The sequence below is a fragment of the Aptenodytes forsteri genome, unplaced genomic scaffold, assembly GCF_000699145.1.
Source record: "Aptenodytes forsteri isolate BGI_AS27 unplaced genomic scaffold, ASM69914v1 Scaffold80, whole genome shotgun sequence".
Lineage (NCBI taxonomy): Eukaryota > Metazoa > Chordata > Aves > Sphenisciformes > Spheniscidae > Aptenodytes > Aptenodytes forsteri.
The window spans coordinates 788679-812386 of record NW_008795026.1 but is presented as its reverse complement, the minus strand read 5'-3'; the positions used below and the strand labels follow the sequence as shown (position 1 = coordinate 812386).

Here is a 23708-nt window from a genome sequence, read left to right as displayed (position 1 = left end):
ACGCGACGGGGCTGCGGCGGGAGGCCGAGGAGGCGGCGGGAGGCCGAGGGGGCCGCCGGGCCGGTCGGGGCGACCCCAGCGCCCGGCTTGCCATGGCTGAAGGCAGCCTGTCCCCCGGCACGCAGGTAACTCAGCGGGGCTGGGCCGCACGGGCACACGCAGAGCCCTGCACAGACACACACCCCCCTGCAAACAGCCTCAGACAAGTGCACACCCCTGCGCACAGACACACACACACACACAGAGACACACACAGAGACACACACACACACACAGACACACACACACCTGCATGTACCCTGGGACACACAGACACGCCCTGCGCAAAGCCTGGCACACACACATAGACCCTGTACAGCGCTTGTATCTCTCTCCCTCACACCCCCCCCACACACACACATAGCCCCGTACACACACACCCCTGCATAAACCTGCTGTTTATTTATGTTTTTTTAACCCTGCATAAACACGCTGTGTGCACAGAGAACTGTGTCCGCCACCGTCACCTACACGTACAGCCAGTACACAACCTTGTGTACACACACACACGCATACTTACATACACGCCTCCACACCTCAGCGTTCACGTGCGCACACGCAGCGTGTCCCCTTTTGGGGTCCTTCCCAGGTGCCTTTCCCAGCCCTTTTCCCCCACTTTTCCTCCTTGGTTCGCTAATTCCAGCCATTTGCACGCGCCCTCGAGCCTTGCCCTGGGCCCTCCTCCGATCCTATCTCGGGCCATAAGCACTAACAGCCTCATTTTCTTTCCTCAGGACATCTCCCACTTGCTGGCGAGCATCTTTGAGGACCTGTACACTGGAGATGTTATCGGGGTGGACATGGAGAGAAATTGGATCAAGTCCCGAGGAGGAGACGATGTTTATCATGAGACTTTTACCGAGGAGCTACAGAAGGTACAAGTCGAAACCAAGTCAGAGTTTGGAGCTCTGTTCAGCGTCCATTGCTACTTTGTAATTTCTAAATCTTCTGTAAAATAAAAAGGTGGGGGGGATCCTAGAACTGACATTTTAATGGAAATTTACTTGCGCACAGTTTCCCACAGAACCTCTCATATAAATTAATATTCACCACATGCTCCTTCATGATATTCTCAGCTCTGGATGGCTTTTCAGACACAGAGTAAAATCAGTAAAACCAGTAGCCCTTTAAATGCCTATTCTACTGGCTGACAACTTCTCCCTGTAACTGCTGGTCAGTGTACGAGACATCGTACCTTGCAATAAAGTATTCTCATGTGCTGCATTTTGAAACCAGATGCTGCAAATATTATTTATATATGCTCAACCTTAGTGGTGCGCTATGACACGTAATCCATTAGCATTTGCAATGCTGTTTGGGAATCTTGGATGAAATCAACAGTAGAAAGGCAAAATACCTGCATTAATCATTGCTCTGGTAGCTATTGTCGGTGTATAAAAGTAGAGGCTATTGCTGGGTGACTTGAGCAACAGGTATTTTTTCCATTTTGTGTCATCGTACCCTCTTCAAAGGTTATCAGATGTGAAAAATCTGAAGTTTTGTATTTCTTTTGAGTCATTTATTAATATATTGGTGGACACAGTATGTTCTGAGTAATAAATGGGAGTACTTCGGCTTGGATAAGGTTCATTTCAACTGACAGTACATGTCTGTAACATGTGTGTTACAGCTGAACTAGTCACCCAAGGCTCTCTGTTTTTCATTCTTTTCATCAGACAGATGTGAAAAATCTGAAGTTTTGTATTTCTTTTGAGTCATTTATTAATATATTGGTGGACACAGTATGTTCTGAGTAATAAATGGGAGTACTTCGGCTTGGATAAGGTTCATTTCAACTGACAGTACATGTCTGTAACATGTGTGTTACAGCTGAACTAGTCACCCAAGGCTCTCTGTTTTTCATTCTTTTCATCAGACAAAGAAAAACAGCTGAACTAGTCACCCAAGGCTCTCTGTATCATCAGAAAAAGAAAAAAACCCACCAAACCAGGCATTTTTAGGGCACAATCCATCTGATCCATTTTAGCTAGCAGCTTTGGCATGGGGTGGGATCATATCCTAGATTCCAGTGACAGTGGAGGGATCCCAGAATGAGCAGGACAGGAGGAAGCATCTCATTTTAGCCAAGGTGCATCCTACCCTTTCTATTTAAAACATTAAATGGAATTATTTAATTCTATTAAATTAATTATTTAATTCTATTAAATGAGCCAAAAGATTAAACCTTGTTACGTAAAAGTTCTACAGAAAGCTCATTTAGGCTACAGATACTCTTGAGACCAATGTCTATCAGTTTCTCTTGGTGTTGGTCTTGTATGTCTCTGCCTCTGCTATATTCTCTCTTTAACCTACATCGATACCTCTTTGAGGCAGGATTTTTCTTTTTGAGTTGTGCTTGTAAAGCACTTACCACACTGGGCAGAGTGATCCAAAATATGTCAGGAGAAGTGATGTATCACTATTGGGATATTTTGGAGTTTTAGAAACCTTCCTAGTAACTAGGAGGGAGCATTCACTTTAAATTTAATCCTACACTTCCAGGCAAAATACAATGCAGTTGCTACTGTCCCACGGAAGGTAAGACATTTCTCTTGTCCTAAGAGAGTCTCCTCATTTTTCACACATTTTTCTAGGGTAGCGCTTCTTACCCAGCACAAGTTAAATGAAAGGAATGATGGTGTTTTAGCAGGCCAGTTTATGCTTGTAAAGTAATGATGTTTTACTGGGCTATCTATATTTACTTCTCAAAGGCAAATAAAAAACCTTTATCTGCAAGATCTTTAATAATTTGTGACAGCTCAAATCAGACTCATTTCTATACATTCATCCATGCCTGTGACAGCTTCTTGCTGAATATAAGTGCCGATTGACAGAAGCTGACATAGTAGAAGAGAACATCATTCAGGCCCAGGATCGAGCAAAAGCTGAAGAAGAAAGGGCCCTAAACGTGCTGAAGGCAGATGCGGGGGAAGACTTCCACAAAATGGGATTGCCACCAGGTGAGGATTCTGGAAATACCATCTCTCCCCAGTACATGCTTATGGTACCTGGAGATCAATGCAACGTTTGTCTGAATGACTGGTAGGACTGACACTAGACTCAGTGAGCTTTTAGTTTGGCTTTACATCAACAGAGCAACTTTGAAGGATTTTGTGCAGAGATTCAAGTAGAGTAACATCTGTTTGACGCTGTAAGAAACTAAACGACCAGGTCATTTTCAAGGTATTAAATTTGCAATTAATGGCTTACCACCTAACTTTATTACAAGCATACATACCTTGATATGTAGCAGCAACAAACAGAGATTAAATGTTTCTCCGATGGCTGCATAGCTGGGTTTGAACTGAATTTAGAGTTGTGGAGATGCGTGTCCAAGTCTTGGGATTAAATACCAGTCTGTTTCTCTATCCAAATATATTTCCTGACAGTGATGAGTTATAAAGACAACATTACTTTGGATTGATCAAGACAGTGTATCTTAAGGGGCTAAGCTTTTGCATTTTTTTTATTGTTTTTTGTTTGTTTGTTTTACTGTTGCAGTGGCATCCTCTTTTAGGTGGATTGTGGATAATGAACTTCTCAGAAAAAATCATTTAACCTGCCCTGATGATTATATCACTGATAAATTACCTGTTACTAGAGCACCAAAAGGTAACTTTTAAAGCAGAGAATAATTTAGACTTTTTAGAACACTCTATAAGAATTGAAGCATTGGAGGATGTAGCAAATCTGAGTATATTTTTACAGTTTTCTGCCAAAGCAGAAGGGACTCTAGTGTTACAAGCATAAAATTCCACTAAAGGGACATTGTCAAAATAAAATTGATAAATTAAAAATTATTGAGTTTAAATGTGCTTAAATATGACATTTAATGGTGGTCGCACATTTTTCTACAGTTCTTTCCATCTGACACAAAAACTATATTAATTGTGACTGCTCTGCCTCTATGCAATTTCATTAGCACAAAGCTGCAACTACATCTTGTATACAGAGAAGGGAAGTGGTTACATTAAAGTAAAAACTATTTTCAGTGAAATAAAATTGTATTCTTTATTTTGGGTTTAAAATTTTCCAGTTCTGGAAATATATCAGTTTAATTTGGAAATGAAGATCAGTAAGAAAAATCTTTTGGGCAATGTCAAGACTTCTTTCTTTCTTTTACTCATGCGTGAGCCAAGGTGAAAGGTTTTAGTATCATTAAAATGAAATTTTTCAGTCAAGTCACAACAAACATTTCAGAGTAATCAGCTTAGTCACAAATTCCAAGATTTGGCGTTTTTATTCCATTGTAATTCCAAACAAAGCCAAAAATCTAACATCTCAGAGTTTCCTCTGAGGCGGCAATTTTCTTGTCTAACTATAGGAACAAGGGACTAGATGGCACATCCTGTTTATGTCAATTTTCTGACTGTCATAAGTCCATCATATAGATCTTTTTGTAAACTGAACAGGACATTCTAAGTCCCACTCACTTGTAAGATTAACATAGCTTTCTGAAAGTAATATAACTTTCTTTGTATATAGCTTGTTTAATTAGTATTTCAAACAGCTTTCGTATTAAAGCACTAAGCTTCATTTGTGCAAAATAAATTATAAATGTAAATTAAATTCTAGAGGATTTAAAGTGTATTTTTACCACCAACAAGACTAAAATAAATTCATACACCTATGCTTAGAATAAGTGCTTATAATTCATGTCTTTCTCTCATAGAATTAAATTTTTCTTTAAATTGCAGGAAAATCAGAACCTGGCTACATCAAAGAGACATTTAGTTTTAAACAGCATGTTTCTTCAGGCTCGCGGGACCAGACGCCTGCAGAGATTGCACACCTACAGAAAATATCTGGTAGTCTGCCAAATGTGTCTTTATGCACATTAACTCTGCCTTCAACTCCAGACTCTAGCCACCAGACTAAAAAGACAAGTAAGGTACATTTTACAGATTTATTTGTTTTAGTCTGTCAGAACTGTAGGGCCTATTGCTGTTCCTGTAACAAAGGGTGAATATCAATGCATTGTTGATTTGGCTCCAGTACTTATTTTATTTGATCTGTTAAGAAAAGAGAAATACAATATTTCTATATGAATTCTCAATGCTGTATAGCTTTAATTAGACATGTACAGATACCTTTTTCCTCATCCTCAAAATTGCCGTGTTTAATTTTGCACCATGATCTCTTTGTTTTTCAAAGAAAACTAGTGCCTCACAGAAGCTAGCCTGGAAAGATAGTAAGTGCAAAGCAGAGGGAGAAAGTGAGTGTGCTTACCTTGCCAAATTTGAGAAAAGGCAGAATTACTTGAAGAACCCCCGCTTTTTCCCACCAAATGCTCTTCATGGAGGCAAATCTCTTGTTATTTCTCAAGAAAAGGTGGAACAAACCATAGCCAGAAGAAAAGCAGAAGATAAAGGGTATGCAGTATATACAGTTTCTTGATTCTGAGCTGGAGCACACAGAGAGCTCCACTATAGAATTACTGTGGATTTACACTTAGATATTTTAAGCTAAATGTCGGTATAGTCTCTTAGGAAACAAAGTATGCCTGTATGACATTTTGTTTTTGCTAAGGGATACGTTTTGCAATTTCTCATGTTATCAGTACTTAAAGAACTAGGCAGTAAGATAATGTCTCCTTTTTTTTATCTTTCAGTGATACCTCATTTGTTCCTGTGTTTCTTGCCAATCCACCTACTGTTTTGTTTTCTGATTATGAAGTTGGCCAGGTTTATGAGGTGAGAACTTAGTTCTTTGTAGAGAGTTAATTCTACTGCTGAGAAGCGTTATGTCCTGCCACAATCTACATATTTCACCCAATCTTTTGACTTTCTGCAGTTTAACAAAAGTCTGAGCTGCTTCTTTACATTGAATTAATGACCCTTTAGCTTCCTTGAAGATACTCTTTCAGACATGCCACTGACACACTAACCACTGAAAACTAAAATGGACCTTTTTCAGTCTCTGCTTCTTTTTGGTAGTATCTGATTCAGCCTTTATTGAATAAACAGATTTTTAGGTTGGTTGCGATGATAACCATCCTATGGATGATCCAACCATCCCTGGAAACATTCAAGGTCAGGTTGGACGGGGCTCTGAGCAACCTGATCTAGTTGAAGATGTCCCTGCCCACGGCAGGGGGGTTGGACTAGATGACCTTTAGAGGTCCCTTCCAACCCAAACTATTCTATGATTCTATAAATTAGTTACTACTAGCAGAGTACTAGGGAATTGCAAACATTATAATGAGTGATGATAAATACAATAGACTATTTTATTTTCTTTTTAAATGAAGATGACTATAGAGCTGCAGAACATCACTTCAACATGTCATCATGTAAGACTCATCCCTCCCTCTACTTCAGCATTTGCCATTGGGCCAGGTAAGGGTTCTTTTTACTGCCTTTAAGATGTTAACACATAAGAGATCTAATTTATCTGCTTGAACAAAGACTTTTCAGAGACATTCTGTTTGGTTCTGCTATCCATAGAGCTCAGTTCTTTAGAAACTGAAGGTTGACTTATGTCTCTAGGACCATTCACATGCAACTCATAAGCAGATTCAAATGATCTAATGAGGAATTCAGGAAGACTAACTAACATTAAAGTGTTGGAAGTTAAATTGAAACGTATCCATGGAATACCTAGATAGAGTCTTACCCAAAATTCATCTAGGAACAGACATAGTTTGCACTGAAATCATTAGGGGAGAGGGCAAGAAATAACATACCTCAGTTGCAGCAAGGAAGATTAGGTTAGAGGAAAGTTAAGAAAAACATCTTTCCTATAGTAGGATAGCCAGGTGCAGGGATAGATTGCCTAAGGAGATTGTGGTATCTCAGTCACAACATTGGAGGAATATTTAGAAGAAGTTAGATGCCCCCATGTAAACCTTGTGGCAGAGGAAAACTGGGTAACATCTCTAGGTTTCTCCCCACTCTGTTTTCTGTAGTTATGAGAAGCATATTTCAGACAAAAAATCTTCTTTGAGTTCAGTGGAGGATATGCACATACACAGATTACACTGGCAGGCCTTTTGTGGTCATTTGTTTTTATCAGCTTGACTTAGGCAATAAATGGGGAGAGTTTACAGGCACCTTTCCAGAGGGAGATGTGATCATAAATACATATGCCAACTTTGGGAGGTTTTAATTTTTTTAATTCCTTGCATTTTTTTTTCCAAGGAAAATTTCCAGGAAAGGGAGGAATGATTGCTCCTGGGATGACATGCCAGTATACGGTCCAATTTATTCCTGAATATCTAGGAGATTATGAAGATTGTATATTAGTGGAGACTCAAGTATCAGAACCTCTTCTGATCCCGATCCAAGCTAAAAGACCACCTCCAGTGTTAACATGTCAGTAATGCCCAATTCTTAAGGTTCTCTAAAGTTAAATGGATTTGTTGGGCTTTTTTTTTAATTTTACTGTCTCCAATTTTATGTCACAAAACAAATGTGGAGAAACTTGGCAGTGCTTTTTCTACATTTTGATATCTATCTCATTTTCACTCATAATAGATTTATTAGTTATTAAAGTGTAATCCTGTCAAGTTTTTCCTCAATTATTTTTGCTTGCCACATCAAGCTCATTTTTTTTCACTGTATTAGAGGAGTGAGCAGGAGCCACTTTTCTAGGTTTGTGTCTTGTCAATCCCTGAACTCCTAACTGTAATTACCAATCCTAAAGATTAAGGAATTAGTTATAAATATTTGATGCTATTAATTAATATTCATGGAATGTTACATTAATTATATATGGATATGACATATCTGGAGGATATCTAGCCTCAACTGTAACAGCCAGGATTACTTTTGCAGAAACTTGCTTTGATTTTTTGTAAATTCACCTTTCCTGTTATACTGAGCTGTTTTAAAAATCATCTTACTTTTTGTCATCATTCAACGGAGTCTTTAAGTAGGGAGCACCATTAAAATGTAAGATGAATGTAGAAATATGCACCTCATACTGTTTAACTTTCAAATGGAAAGAATTTAAGGCTTTTTAGGATTGCAGCACCTCGCATATTCATATTCAGTAATGTTGTCTTTAACGAGTTATTTAAGAACTGGCTTTGCCAGCTGCTAGCCTTCACTGTCTGTGTAGTCTGATTTTCTGTGTTACTCATTACAGTGCCTCACATTATAGACTGTGGTTCCTGCCTTGTTGGAGGAATAAAAGTAACAACGATTTTGTGCAGAAATGAGGGATTTAGCACTGGGAAGTTCTGTATAATGCCAAAGAAAGCCTGGCCACCTCCTAATTTCAGGGTGAGTGATTAGAAAGGAAATACTGGACATGGTATGGTATGGATGCCCTGACATGAAAGTCTTTAATCTAGTCGTGGTATATTAGCACAGAAGTCATAAGGCCTTGCTGGGGACATCTGTATTGTCCCATTGCCTCAAGGATTCGTATTTATCCTCGAGACCAATCTCCCTGGCTGTCTGTACCTCCTCCTTGTGCTCCGGCTTGCCTCTGGAAGAAGTTATCTTGCTCAGTGGTGAGGTAAACTCAGGCATAGATCAGGGAAAGGACAACCGGCTTGAACTTTAATCTTACCTTTAAAGCAAATAGAAATGCAATCAGTTCTAGCATTGCTTGAGCTAATTTCCTCCCCCTCCTTGCCAAAAATACCACTTACTGACCTTGCTGCACCTGTAGACCCTAGCAGTCCACTCCAGTACTGCTCTGTCTTTAGCTTTCCATCACAAAACAGGGTCTAAGTGAAACAGACAAAGAAGGTAAGATGTGACTGGTAGATTGGCATTTTATATGCTGGAGAAAAGGCTAATGGGATAGCTGATGTGCCAGATTGTCCCCCCTGAAAGGCTTTACAGTTCCAATTCAAAGTGAGTCACAAGCATGGAGAAACAGACAGAGCTCCTATGCTCAGGCACAGCTGTTCTTCTGTGAACACGAATATTAGGGCTCCTGACACTATCATTTGTCTTTGGAGACAGCACCTTCCCTCCTGCTTTCACCAAGGTAAGCATAAAGCATGAAGCATTTCTTCTAATTAAGCCATATACATAAGCCACATACTTTTGAGATGTGTGAAAAAAATTACAGTAAGAGGTAGAACAGTGGTGGTGTATAATGCCTGGTTTAGGTAACCCTGTATTTCAAAAACAACCACCTGATCAATTTAATTTTTTTTTTCTTTTTTTTTTTTTTTAACAACTTAGGCTGTTGCCACTCCTGGTTTTGTGATACAAGATCCTTTTGGGATCCATCCTGCTGTTTTTGAGCTAGCTCCAGGGCAGAGTACAACAGTAGAGGTTAGTACCAACTGCTGTAGAAAGTATTTGTACTTTACCAAATACATTAGCAAACAAGATCATTTTAGAAGATCTTGGCTGGACCTTGCAAATTTGGGTTTGTGTGAGCAAAAATGTTCAAACCCTTTTGTGCAATTATGCTGGAAGAATTGCAATTGTGAGTCTTAGTGGAGAGTCTTTCATTGCATTACTTCACTCCAGCTGGGGCGTCAAGTCGAAGAAACCTTTCCTTTCTGAGCTTCCTTGGAAAAAAAGGACGTTTTGGGAAAAAAATTCTTTCATTGTAGAGAGCAGGTACAAATCCTTCACTTATGCTGTGCTTTCCTGAAAAAGATCCTGCAGTAGGTACGTATTACTGGTTGCCACCACTGCTTTCTCTGATGTGGGCCACATTTTATTATAGCATCACTGTGGGGAGAGGAAGAGTGATATGGAGAGTGTGGCTAGCCTCCAGGCCTTCCTTTCTCCAGCACCTCCTGGCTGTTGATAAGAGGAATGGGTCAGGCAGGTGTGGATAAAGGAGAAACGTTTCTCCTCCTTTATTTCTCCCCAGGTGCATTGCTTCAGCAGGGCCAGGCACATGTGGGAGAGAAAGAGGAGGTAGATTTAGCATGGGTTGTGTTTGCAGGCGGTAATGGATAAGAGGTAGAATAACCATGGTGCACGTTACACAGCCAAAGGTTTTGGCCCCTGAACCATTTTTGTTGAGGTGGAACTCAGGGAGGGCACACAGCAGCTGCCCTGCTCGCACTGTTGTAGCTTGACAGGCAGCGGTGGCATTGCTCAGTAAGTGACTGAGGGCAGATCCGATTCTGAGGGTGCAATTCGTACAACTAACCCAGTAGACTGCCCACCTCTCCAGTGACTACAAAGGCAGCCTCTGGTGGCCATCCAGATACACACATGTAAGTTTAGTGACCCAGAAAACACGTATTTCTTTCTGGTCTGTATTAAGGGAATGTGACATTGTCTGTTTCTCGCAAATGTAAGATTTAATTACTAATCACTAGCACTGTCCTTTAGTGAACATTTACAAATTGAACTTTATTACTTCCTGGAGAGAAATCAGTTACAGACATCACTATTTCACTTCTCTCTTTCAGGTAGTGTTTTTCCCTTCTGTTCCAGAAGTCTCACAGCAAACATACACCATTGTTTGTGACAATTGCCAAGTCAATAACGTTACAGTCACAGGTTTGTTTCTAACACCTTTCAGAGATTGCATTTCTAACACCGTAGATATTCAGATATTGTGGGTGGTGGTAGATGGCTTGAAGTGATGGTAACATTTTATGTAATTGGATTAAGCAAATACTTTGTCCCCTGATGGTGTTAAATGCTAAGCATTTTTTTAATTATTATTATTACTGCTCCATCCCAGTGCATGAAATAGATGGGATTCAGAAAGCACCGAGCTTTTAACCCACTGTAGCCAAAAATCCAAATGGAAAATGTCACCAGCAGAAAAGAAAACCTGTTGTCAGATTTAATTCGTTTCTTAGACTTTTGTATCAATAAGATAACATGACAAGCTATAAAAAATCAGCTTTAATAGGGCAGAAATACATTTGGGTGTGAAGCAAATTTGGGGCACATCTTGGATTAGGGTATTCAGGAGAGATAGGCAGTCTTTGGATTAGCTAATGAAACCAGTTGAAATTCTGTAAATGTTACTGCTTGTCCTGTGATGTAATTGTGAGTGCTATAACATTAGCCTTTACTTGCAGTCTATTTAATCACTTTACTACAGGTATTTCCTTTGGAAATTTTTTAATGGTGCATTTGTTGCTTATTTTTATTTTAATATACTGCTCAAAACATCTGGGAACCACATTATCAACTGTTGCAAACATTCTGCTCACTTCAGTGAAATGATGCTGATGTAAGTGAGCTGAGGTTGTGGCCCAGAAATCCAAATCTGTTAAATTCATGAAGAGAAGATCTCTATTGATATATGTTGATGAACAAAGAACATCAGGAAAATATTGTACAATTAACACATTGGAGTTCTGAAACTTGAGGAAACACCAGATATAATCAGTAATGGCCATTGCTGGCATTTGCTGTTAATGAGTAATATGAACAATGTTAATAGCCAGATTAATTTACTACTTATTTCTTCAAGGGGTTGGACAGCTGATAGCTCTGGAGCTTTTGTTCGTCACGGGTGGAGAAAGCAAACCTGAACCCGGTGAAGTTACTGATGTAACAGCACAGCATCTCATACGATTTGACCCCCAAAACCCACATGCCAGAGAGGAGAAGAAATTGGTTATAAGAAACTCTACGTATGTAGCTACTATTAATAGAGTAATGCTCTGCAGTCTGAACATACTGGTAGGGATCTCATTTGTGATACCATGCTCTCTCAAGCTGGAGAAACCTTCACGCACTTGCTAAACTTTGTGCAGAAGCCTTGCTTCTTTTTGCTCCATTGTTTAGTAATTAAGGTTCAAGGATACGCTTGTAAGAGCAGGAACATTATATATAGATCAAACATTATGGCAACCATTAGCCATACCATTCGGTTCATACACTGCCAAGGTCAATATATTTGCCTCAGTATATATACATCTACAACTGCCAAAGATTCATAAATATGGATGGTTGCAGGAAATATTTAACAGGGTCATCCAGATGGGATTTATCTATCTTTACATGTCCACAATGTATACTTGTGCAACTGAGCTAAGCACCCTATACTCTTTTCCTTTCATAGTGCAGGGAAAGAGATGCTTTTAAGGATGCAATTCTGACCATAGACATCTCCAATAGAACAAGGCATAATGCATCCTGGACTCCACTGGATCTCCACTGATTAAAATGGGAGCCCAGTGTAACTAGCTCATATTAAAATGTTCCAGTGATTCCTACTATTGAGTCCTAATAGATTTAAATATAAACTCTATTTGAAGTCAAGGAATATGTCCCTATGTGCAATTACATTGTACCAAACATGAATCACTGAATCCTGATTTTGATCAAAATCAGCTGGACAATAATAGAAGTACACTGACGTGCCTGACTGCAGTAGTTAGAGGCTGCAGACCACCAAAGCAGTGAGGAGGTCAGTGCTGGTTTTAGATACATTCATGTAAATTGCTGCTTGCTACAGTGAATTTCTGGAAGTTTGTTTTGTGGCCTGGAAACCACACATGCATTAATGCCAGAACAGAATGCTGTTTGGGTATAGAAAGTGTGATTCAGTGAACTGGATACTGTAAACTGATGAAGGATGTGGCTATGCCAATTTCCACATTTTCTCTGTGTTATAATCATGACAGCAGTCCCTGCACGTCTGGTGTCAGCATTTGTATGAAACAAAGCTGGATAGGCTGAGACCGAACTCCACAGAAGCAGGAAAGAGAAAACTTTCTACTGCTATAGAAACTGATAGAAGAAATTGTACATGTTCAGTTTTATGTCATTGATACTCACTTTCAAATTCCAGTGTCCTTCCTCCCCTTAGTAAGGCAACGTTTTTGAGGTCAGTATGAGCAAGGTTTTAAAACCCATGAACACAGTCCATGGAATACACTTCTGCTGAAGCAATCCAGTTAAGCAAGCTTTTCTGGATTACAAAGAATATTGCAGAGCCATTGCCATAATCTTAGCTGGAGCCCCTGTGTTTCTTGATATGTTAAAGACCACAGCTTGCACTTGGATTAAATTCAGAATGTTATGTAGATCATCAGCAGTGATCCAATGCAAACATACTGATATCAGCAGGAATTGTCCCGTTGATCTCAGATTCTTGGAAGAAGAATTGTAGAGTTTCCTAAAAGTTGCATTACATGACAAGTTAAATAAGGCAGAAAGTGTTAACGTATCTTGCACATTTATATAATTTACTTCCATATATTAGCATGTTCTTTGTACAAGTTATATACTCTGACTCTATGCTGCCTCATCAGTTTTGTAACTTACAAAGACTGGTAAGTCTAACCCCTGTAATTCCTAAGGAGAGGAATTCCCTACATGGAAAAAGGAACTGAAAATTTTCTCCCAATATTTTACTCAAAAAGATCTGATTTTTTTAATCATAGCTTTTTGTTGTTTATTCATCTCTTTGCAGCCACATAGAACTTCCTTTCTACTGGAAGATAATAAAGCCTAATCTGAAACCATTAATACCAGAAGAAACTGCAGACTTTATGAAGCTCAAATACAATCGAGACACAGAGTTGGCCTTCTCCCTAAATCCTGAGCAGGGAGTTTTGCTTCCCCGTGCTGATCATGAGTTTATTCTCACTTACACTCCACAGGAGGTATAGTTTATGATTCCTTTCTATCTACCAACTCCAGCTGTGTATTTTTACGCAAGTCATAAAATCCTTGCTGTGCAGCTTTCTGAATTAAATTTAATTAGCTGGTACTATGCTCTGATAAACAGTGTTCAAAATGTAGAAAGTTACTAAAATAAAACATGTTTTGACTGCAAAATATGAGACAGTTTCTGATCTCATGTCATTTTTCGTACTGACTGGACACAATCTATTTTACACTGAAACTGTGGACACATCCTCATAGCTGCAGCTGTGCCGGCTGGTAAAGTTACCAGCTCCTCCACAATCTCCTGACCCTTCCCATCTGCTGAGTGAGCTGCTTTGGGGGCGTGCCCCATACCTACTGCAGCCTAAACAAGTTCGGTTAGCAAACAGTGATTATTTAAACTGTTTCCAACTGTAGCTTTTGGGGGCTGAAATGGGTCCTATGAACAGCTGTGTGGTAAATTAAGGGGGTAGTAGTAGCCTTTGGCAGAGAAATGATGGTGTGCAGCTGTGGGTAAAGAGGGGTGCAACCATATTTGAATGCAGCTGTACCAGTGACTGTTGTCGTAGTTTCTGCTCTGCTGTCTGTGTAAATAAGGAGCATGAGCTCGCTCTATTTAAAGAAACTCGATCCAAAGTAAGCCCAAGAGTGGGAATATCCCATGCTGTGGTGATTGACAGACATAGGAATACCTCAAATAAGTATGGAAGAGAAACTAACTGGGTTTTTAAAATACTTTAATTAGTTAATAGAAAAATATATTAATGATGTTTTAAAGATTTTAATTTGTTAACAAAAATATATTGAATTAACATACACACTTAAATTAATACGTCTCTACAAACAAATGAATCTTTTGCAAAGCCCTGCAAATTTAAGGCCTGCTTCTGTGTTTCCTTTTTTCTCCCCCATTAGAATATAGAAGGCATCCTCTTTTCCCATAACAGAAAAGTGGTGGTTTTTACTCAAAATCGGATTGATGGTCAATTAAGCTAAATACCCTGGAGTGGTTAGAAGAAACTTTTAGTTAGTACAGCAGTACTGATCTTAATTTGGGGAGCCTTTGCAGATGCTTGTGTGTAGTATGCAATATACTAGGGAAATAATAACAGGCATGTCAAAAATGAGTATTTTTCTTGGAACCGTACACCATGAGATCAGAATCTGGCTTAATATTTTGCAGTCAAACATGTTTTCTTTTAGTAACTCTAAAGTTTGAATATTGTTTATCAGAGCTTAGTACTCCGATGATGATCGTTCATCCTTTAAATGTAAACTACTTTTTCATCTTTTTTTTATCCTCAACATAATTGATTACTTGACATTAAAATCCTCTCCTTCTTCATGTGTGTAGCTGAAGAATTATCACAGTGTGATTCAGATGGTACTGAGGGACATCCCAGAATCACCTTGGTAAGCTGAGAAACAGTATTTTCTGGTAAAATATGTAGCTACATCTTAGCTATGCTGTTACATTAAGTTACTGGGATTCTTCATCTTTCTGGTGATGATGGACTGACAATTATAAAGGATTTTATCTGCACAACCAATAGTGGTACAAAGAGCGTCTCTGTGATCTTCCCTCATGTCTGAACACATGCCTTAGCCCTAGCTAGGGCTGCACCTCTCTTGGAAAAAGATTATACTGTCATTTTGTCTGTTCATTTTCCAGGCTTTCTGCTGAGATTTCCAGCAGGTTTTCCTGGTATTACTGTTTGTCACGGCAGCCTATGACTTACGTACTAGTTCGTGAACAGACTGGGATGACTAGAGTACATTAAAGAACTACTGTAATTTTTCCAGTTTTTAATTGTCCCCAGCCTGAGCGAACTGCACACGGGCAGTCTGTGGTTGAGAAACTTTTGATGATTTTCAGTTTTGATCTGGCAATTAAAAGATGGGATCCAGTTTAAGATGCTTAATAGTTCTACCATATTTCCTCCCAAAGTTTAGTAAAAGAGGGGATGCTTCAAAACATCCCAGAATACAAAGCAGAGGATGTAATAGCATTGGAAATAGAAGTTAAAGGATCAACAGAACCATTTCACCTTCTTCTGGAACCATACGCCATTATCATCCCTGGAGAAAACTTTATTGGTGTAAATGTCAGAAAAACATTTAAGGTTTGTTTGCTTTTGACTTTATTGTTATCATGTGCTTTGTGTCACTAGATGTCATAGGTGTTATTAGAAGATATCAGACAATCCATGTTTTTTTAGTTTTTCTTAAATATTTTTAAAGGAGGCCGTGACTCCAGGAGGGTCTGTACTGAAATCCCCCAGGAAGCCTCCTTAGCCCTACACTCCAGGCAGCAGGCTTTGTTCTTTTTTCATCTCTCAAGTTTGATACCACAGAATTTTACCCTTCTAAATGTTTTTCTGGGTCACAAACCTGTTGCTTACCACTTTGTCACTCCTGTAGTGTAAAAAGTTTCCAGTTGGAGGAATAGCCAATGGATGATTAAGTTACTTCATAACAGAGGCACTGTTCATTCAAAGGACTACAGCAAGCACGGAAGAGCTACAAAAGTCACATATGCTGCAGCTTACTAGACCTTATTCTTTCCTGCAGGTTCTGATAATTTCTGTTTGACCATTATGGGACAGACTGCTGCTGCAATTGTCCACTCAGTGTCCTCATCACTATAAATCAAGATCCTTTTGATTTTAGACTCACTTGGGAAAAATAGGCCTGTTAGCAAAAGCCAGGCAGGAAGACATTTCCCAGTTAAAGGTCTTCCCATTTTTTCTTAAAGATACTGCTAATCAGCGTTTAGTTTTATGCTTTCTCTTCCTAGAAGTTCTTTTTCAACTTAAGACAACCATTTCATACTTTCCAGTAATCCGGTATAGCTACACATGTGGTATAGGTAATTAAGTCACTTACTGGTAATATAATTACATTCCTCACAGTTTCCAATTGTTTTTTTTAGTCTTAAAAGGATAAGAATTTGAACTGTGCTTAGAGATAATTGTGCTTCAGAGAACAAAGTTATTTGCTCTAATTGAGAAATAATGTCTGAATAGATCTGAAGAGCAGGCCAAAGATTTCAAGCGCTTATATCTCCCTCACAAACAGATCCTTTGGCAAAAAAAGGCTGCTCTCAAAAGAAGGATTTGAAATTTAAGCTTTGAAGGTTTGTAACACTTTTGAAAAATGGAGAAAAAGTTTAAAAGGCTTCAAATATGATAAAGTTCTTGAAAAGAATGGTTAATGGATTTTCTTTAAGTTTCAGAAAACACCTTCACTAGTGTGAATGTAGCCACTGAGTTCACCTGACTAAATACAATGCTTTCAGCATAGATCTCCACATCTGAGCTACCTGCTCTAAACTTTCCTTAGAGTCCGTGGAGATCTGGGGCAGCATCCAGGGGGTGATTCATCTCATCCCACAGGCTAAAACAGGTCAGAGGAATTGCTCCCAGCATTGTCTAACTGGCTTTATTTTCAGAAAAGAGAATTCCTAGGAGATGAGGTCAGATGCAGAGCTCTTATCTATTTTGCAGACACCTGAAATCCAGTCAGGTGGATCCTACTTCATCTTGTCCTTGTTTTACATCACAGAAGAGAAAGGAAAGGGAGGACACAGCATTATCATGAAAATGACAATAGTTAGTGCATGGCATTGGGTTAGTACTGTTCAAATCAGAGGCTGGATGAAGTTCTGTGCCTTTCCACTCTTACCGTGCTCAGTTTATTTCAAGATTCAGGTGAAGATACAGTATGTTGTAGCTAGATTCAGGGTATATTAGTAGGTCATAATGTTTAGTGGAGATCAAGATATAATTAAGAGTTTGCAAAGTATGCGATGTAAGACTTGCAATAGCTGGTTTGCAGTGCATCAGTACTCTCAGCAAATTGGCTTGTTGCTATGAAAGCTTAAAGTGCATTAATTGTCTTGTTGCTTTTAATTGTTTTAGATGTGGAATAACAGCAAATCATTGATCAAGTACACATGGGAGAAAATCATTCCCTTTGACATCATGGAAGTTGAACCTCATACTGGCGTCATAGGTAAAGCTTCTGTGACTTGCAAGCATCAGTTAATGGCAGAAATATTTAAAATGGTACGAGCGGAAGAGAAAAGTCACAGAGCACTATAATGCAAGCTGCAAAACAAGACCTGATCTCCAGTCCACTGGAGCCAACAGGAGACTTAATTTGGTTCCAGGAGTTACAGTAACAGGCTTGCAGCAGGTGGTTTCTTTGCAAAATGGTGAGACAGGACCCTGAATTTTTCTTTTCTAGATATGAATAAATGCTGTGAATTTGAACTGACAATTACTGGAAGCAAACCTGGGTGCATCAGCCGTAACCTGCAGTGTAAAATTGAACACTGTCCAGAGCCAGTTGTACTGCATGTTGAGGCTGCTTTTAAGGTAAGGAACAGTTCAGTGTTGTGGGATGACTAGCTGTGGGCCTGGCTATTGTCCATATAAAGATTTTTGCCTCTTAAAGGCCTGACAAATCTAAAGCAGTTACAAACAGGAGGTATTTTTGCTGTCTAGTAACTATTGAGTCAATGTTGATACTCCCATGACAATAAGATTTTTTCTGTATTACACACAATGCATTTGCTTTCTGCTATTCTCTGTGAAATTGAACATTAATCTTAGCTAATGTATGCTTCTTAATTAGGCAGTTTTGGCAGAAGTGTCCATTCTGACATCTGTTTCCTGGTGTCCTAGGGTCCACTTCTTTGTATCGATGTTCCATCGCTCTGGTTAGGTTTGATTAAGCAGGGTCAGAGTGTGTTAAGAACCTTTGAGATCAAAAATCTGTGTCAGCTGCCGGCACAATGGAGGATGCAAGAAAGCCAGGTTTGTCTAGCTGAAAGGAATGAAGAGGTAAGTCACTGCTATAGCTGGCTATGCTCCCTCTTTAGCTATTTCTTCCTTATGCTTCGGAGGTGTAATATTCATTCCAGATATCAAAAGTACTAATTTCTGTGACTTCTTATGAAACTGGTTCTGCACAGTTCCAGAAGTGCACAACTTCTTTTGAGATTAAATGCTTCTTTGCAATTTTTCTCTATTTCCATTTATTACAAATCCCCTGCCAACCTGATCCAGAGAGACATGGAGTATTTCCTGTATGACAGTGATTTCATCTGCTGCTGATCTAAATAAGGGGGCAAGACTTTATCAGAACTGAGGCTGCTAAACACTCCCCCCACGCACCCACATCAGCATCTCAGACAAGAATCTCAGCACCTACTGAATCGGGCCTTTTGGCTTTAAACAATAGCTTTGAAACACACAGGTGTCTCCCAAAATGACTTCTTACCACAATGAATAGTAAAACTGTTGTTTAGTGTTATCTAGGCTGTGATGTGTCAAATGCAGTCCATTCCAGTCTTTGACTTCAGAGCTCATTCCACCATTTCATATGAAGTAACTAAAGCAGCTTGGAGGTAACACTGGTGGGAAAGAATTGAGTGAGAGCTGCTATCTGCAGACCATCACATATTCCTAAAACTAAAAAGGAGAAAAAAAAAAAAAAGACAAAATGCTTATTTTGATTATTTGTGGCACACAGTGGGCTTTGTAGCTAGATTTCTCCTTGGTGTTATGCATTAAAGGGAAGTGAGGAAATCCAGCCTCTGGGGTAAGTGCTTTTTGCTGTAATGAAAAGCCAAATTCTGCCTCTAGGGCTCTTTACATAATTACCCGTGCAAGGAATTGAGTTCACTTGTTTCATGGTAAAATTGGTCTAAACGCTGTTCAGATGTTCTGTTTTTCTGGACAGACTGTCAGTTTTGCAATGAAGAAAGGAGCTTGTTAAGCAGGAACTTTCCATTGACCATCAGGAGATGGAAGCTTGTGAGAAGTTTTACTGTATCCCCATGAGTTCTTGAGCTTTGTTTTCTATATATCATGTAGATATTTCACTAACTTTGGGTGAAAGTTGATGGCAAAAAGAAAAGATTTATGAGTGGTGGTTATGGCAGCCTTGCAAAACAATTATGTGTGTGTGAGCATCTATCCCTTTTCCACCAGAACAATTATAATCAGAAGTGCCTGACTAGGGATAGGGGTGCCCTGGAAGAGACCCTGTCCTCACAGTCCTCAAGCCCTTACTTCTCACTGTTATTCCTTTGTCCCCTGCCATTCCCAACAATTCCAAGAACCCCAGAGAGATTTTAGACTTAATCTCTTGAATTTGTCATCCCAGAGCCCATTCATATCCCAGTGAAGATCACAGATCAAGCGCTCCCTTCCTCCTGCCTAAGAGCTACCCCTTTCCTTTCCTGAACCTCTCCAGCCCCCACCCCACACTGGTGCTCTTTCTGTTTCCACTCCTCCAGCCCTCCTTTCTCGACCTTCTGCCCAAGAATCTCCCCAACTTGCGGCACCTTGCATAGCTGCTGCTCAACCCCTCCACTTGGGAGGAGACACTGCTACTGCTGCTGACTTCTTCTCCTTCACTCCAAGCACAGGCAATCCTGTTATGCCCTTGGCTCTGACTACCCTTCTCTTAGGCCATTCCCTGTTTATTAGCTGTCCCCATAGAAGCAAAGTCCTGCCTCCTTGTCTAGCCAGGTTTTCACAAAGCTAGCACTGTGCTTTCTCAAATCAACCCAGGTGGGACTCCAGGGGCAGAGAGAAAGGACGTCTGAGGAAAAACTAGGCACATGCAAGTCCTAATCAGGTTGTAGCAAGCCAGCTACAGCATTTTACACTTGCTTTGCAGGCATCAAAGAAATTTCTGTTTCCTCTCTCCTCTCCTAGGTGTCTCCCTTTACCATTCAACCATCTGCTGGAGAAATACCTCCTTTGGGTATATGCAGTGTGTCAGTTCAGTTCACGTCATTGCTGTGCCAGCGTCTCCAGACAGTATTAGAACTAGAGGTAGAAAATGGAGAAGGAAGGTAAGGGGAAAAAGTGGCATTCCGCTTTGTTTTTTCCTGAGATTCACATGTGATTTTCACTTTAGGTAGTTTTATCTCCTAAAACAAAAATATGGAGCAGGAACTCAGAGTGGGGTTGTGTAACCTATCAATGAACTATCCAATCACTAATATTGCTAAATAAACATAATCGTCATTCTTTCCAGCATGCTGTTGTATGTCTAGCACATTTCATTACTGATAACAATAGACCATCTGTGTGTTTATTTCCAGTCATCTTCCTGTTTTTGTTGAAGTTCAGACCCCCCAAGCATGCCTGGTATCTAGTCATCTAGTATTCACTGAAATTTATACTGGAGTTCCTGCCAAAGCAACCAGCAAACTTTTTAACCAGACACTGCTACCAGCAAAATACTTATGGGGAAAGGTAAATGCGCTTCTAATAATAGATGAAGAATACAGCAGGGATGGAAATTGTAATTTCTATCAAAATACAAACTACTCTTAAAAGCTTTCCTGATGTATCCTTTGAGTAGTGATTCCTGTTTTTCTGGCTTATGAGCAAGACTTCACCTTGAGACCAGCCTTGAAAAGATTAACTACCAGTTGATATTAATATGCTCTTACTGTCTGTGGATCATCCCTGGGAGAATGGGTGGGCAGAGATGTAAAGGGAAATAGGACGGAAGCTACCAGAGTATTAAACAAAGTACCGTGGCAGTTTAAGGTTTGCATTTAATTTGGTAGAGCAAAGAAACAATGGTGCTTTTGAATTGTGTCTAAATTTTGCTTAAATTTTACATTCTGGGTGGGATTCAGCTCACAGATTAGGACCCCTAAATTTAATGTCAGTATGTAAGCTATGGTCTGAACTCTCTTTTCAGCCAATGGAAATCTGAGCAGGAAGTCAGTCAGTAGTGTACATATGCTTAGTGTCGTTGTGGGTGCTGTAGAGTGTTCTTCCTCACCTCCAGGCGTCACTCAAGAAGTGTGGTCTCTTGTAAGTCCTGTCACACCAGCCAGCCATGCTTGTATGGCTTGCCTACCCTCTGTGCCTGTGTTTAGGCAACTGAATCCTGCCCCATCTATACAGTCAATGGAGTACAGAGAAGTATTCAGTTCCCCCTAAAATGGACACCTACTTTGGTCTGCAGAATGCTCTCGAGCACATACTAACTGGATGTCTATTGGCTACAATGGTAGTGTTGACGCCCACTATGCATACAATTAGGTTAATTAGCCTGTAGGCTGAATTCTACTGTCAGTGCCTTGGTCATTCAGATCTACTCTGACATCTAGGGTTCAGCTCGGTTGCCTACATAAAAGCATTCAGTGCCATCTGAGATGTCCTTAGGTGCCCAAGACATCCTAACTGAGCATGTGGATGATATAGGACCTATGGGAAAATGTTTTGGAACAGCTGGAGCATAGGAGGGTTATCCATAGTATTCTACATGGTATCTGATGTTTGCATGTGAGCAACCAAGTTGAACCCCTGGATTCATGCCATGTGCATTTAGTCAATTGGGGAAGGTGCCAACACCAGGATTGTCTCTGTAGGCCACCTCTGTAGTCAGTGGAGAGAGATATGGCACCTGTAGGATCCTGCTCCAATATCAGATAGGTTGACTTAACCCTGGAAAGGCTTGTGACTGTAAAAGGGACAACAGTGACTCTGCTCCCAGCCCAGATGCCTCAGTTGAGCACCTGAAGTCATTTGGAATAAATGTAACGTGAGGATCTTGTCAACCATGGGGGAATTGTAAAGCAAGCCTCATCTCAACAAACTGTATGTGTTGCTATCTGAAAGTGTCCTAAACCTTAGAATAACTGGTTTTTTTATAGTCCTCTTTGATCCGAAGAGAAAATCTGAAAGAATCGGTGCTAATGAATTAGGAGAGTTAACTGAATGTCTGTCCTTTCTGTTTGGCAGCTCATTGGAAGTCAAGCAGCTTTCTGCTCCGCCGCTGTCTCCCCGGCCAGTGGCACCTTAGGCCCAAATGAAGAAAAACAATTCTGCATAGAGCTGTCAGCTAACATCGTGGTAAGTTTAAAAATTGATGCAATTTTATCAAAACAGCAACACTGGCATTCTCATCTCACCTCCATCTGGCAAAAGGAAGGATTTTTATATGCAAAATATAATGCACTTTTTTTCCGTACAGTATCTCTGAAATTGCTTTGCTTTAGAAGTAACTGTGGTTGAAGGCAAGAATTAAATCAGTCCACATGGTGTGCGATTTTCTACCCTACCTCTTTGTTTCCCAGCCATTCTTGTTTTCTTTCTTTCTTGAATGCCTTTTCAATTACTCTTAATGCTTATCACTTTTCTTAGAGCATACAGATCCTCACTTCGGATTATCCCAAATGAAACGTAGCAGACTGGCATATATAGTATACATTTGGTTTTCTGAATGCAACTGGGCTCGTGACATTTTGATATTTGAAAACTTAAAAGGGGCTGATGGGACTGAGAGTCTGCAAAATAGGGTGTAGACTGCAGACTTTACAAACTTTAGGAATTCAGCCATAGACTTTATAGGGGCATTCAAACAGCTGATTTAATGCAACTAAATAAAGGAGCTTCCTATAGGTATGCTGTATTAGTTCCCATTACAGTCACTGGAGACCCAAGTTTCATTTATTCGCCTAAAAGTAGGTGTTCAGTACTATCAGAGATGCCCTAGAAGATCTCAGATAGCCATATATGTCTGGCATATGTGGCACAGGATCCCAGTAAACTTGAGCTTTCTTCATGGAAAGCTGGAAGCTCAACAGGACACGTTGGGCATCTGAAAGGCACTTTTGCATGTGGCTGGGGAACTGAATGCCATCTGAGCCACCTACAAGAAAGGTTGTCTCTGCATTGTAGGTGAGCTAGATGCCCAAGTACCATTGATGAATCAGTGGAAATTCAGAGCTCATATTTGGAGTTCACCTTTATAGATGAAGTCAAGAGCTTGAATGCCATCCGAGCCACCTACAAGAAAGGTTGTCTCTGCATTGTAGGTGAGCTAGATGCCCAAGTACCATTGATGAATCAGTGGAAATTCAGAGCTCATATTTGGAGTTCACCTTTATAGATGAAGTCAAGAGCTCTGTGGTGGGTTAACCCTGGCTGGATGCCAGGTGCCCACCAAAGCCGCTCTATCACTCCTCCTCCTCAGCTGGACAGGGGAGAGAAAATATAATGAAAGGCTCGTGGGTTGAGATAAGGACAGGGAGATCACTCACCAATTACCGTCATGGGCAAAACAGACTTGACTTGGGGAAATTAGTTTAATTTATTACCAATCAAAATCAGAGTAGGA

At 40.0% G+C, this 23708-nt stretch overlaps 1 protein-coding gene across 1 annotated transcript in view; it reads left to right on the top strand.

Moving 5' to 3' along the window:
* Window positions 1-23708, top strand: part of DLEC1 (deleted in lung and esophageal cancer 1) — a 45456-nt gene that overhangs the window by 962 nt on the left and 20786 nt on the right. Inside the window, exons 3-23 of the mRNA XM_009275973.1 lie at window positions 774-914; window positions 2843-2999; window positions 3541-3651; window positions 4737-4930; window positions 5194-5411; window positions 5651-5732; window positions 6290-6377; window positions 7179-7352; window positions 8128-8264; window positions 9183-9275; window positions 10379-10469; window positions 11401-11563; window positions 13351-13543; window positions 14902-14960; window positions 15496-15670; window positions 17468-17561; window positions 17796-17926; window positions 18236-18394; window positions 20279-20418; window positions 20671-20824; window positions 22331-22441. Of these exons, the coding sequence (XP_009274248.1) occupies window positions 774-914; window positions 2843-2999; window positions 3541-3651; window positions 4737-4930; window positions 5194-5411; window positions 5651-5732; window positions 6290-6377; window positions 7179-7352; window positions 8128-8264; window positions 9183-9275; window positions 10379-10469; window positions 11401-11563; window positions 13351-13543; window positions 14902-14960; window positions 15496-15670; window positions 17468-17561; window positions 17796-17926; window positions 18236-18394; window positions 20279-20418; window positions 20671-20824; window positions 22331-22441 (2865 nt within the window). The remainder of the gene's footprint in view (window positions 1-773; window positions 915-2842; window positions 3000-3540; window positions 3652-4736; window positions 4931-5193; window positions 5412-5650; window positions 5733-6289; window positions 6378-7178; window positions 7353-8127; window positions 8265-9182; window positions 9276-10378; window positions 10470-11400; window positions 11564-13350; window positions 13544-14901; window positions 14961-15495; window positions 15671-17467; window positions 17562-17795; window positions 17927-18235; window positions 18395-20278; window positions 20419-20670; window positions 20825-22330; window positions 22442-23708) is intronic.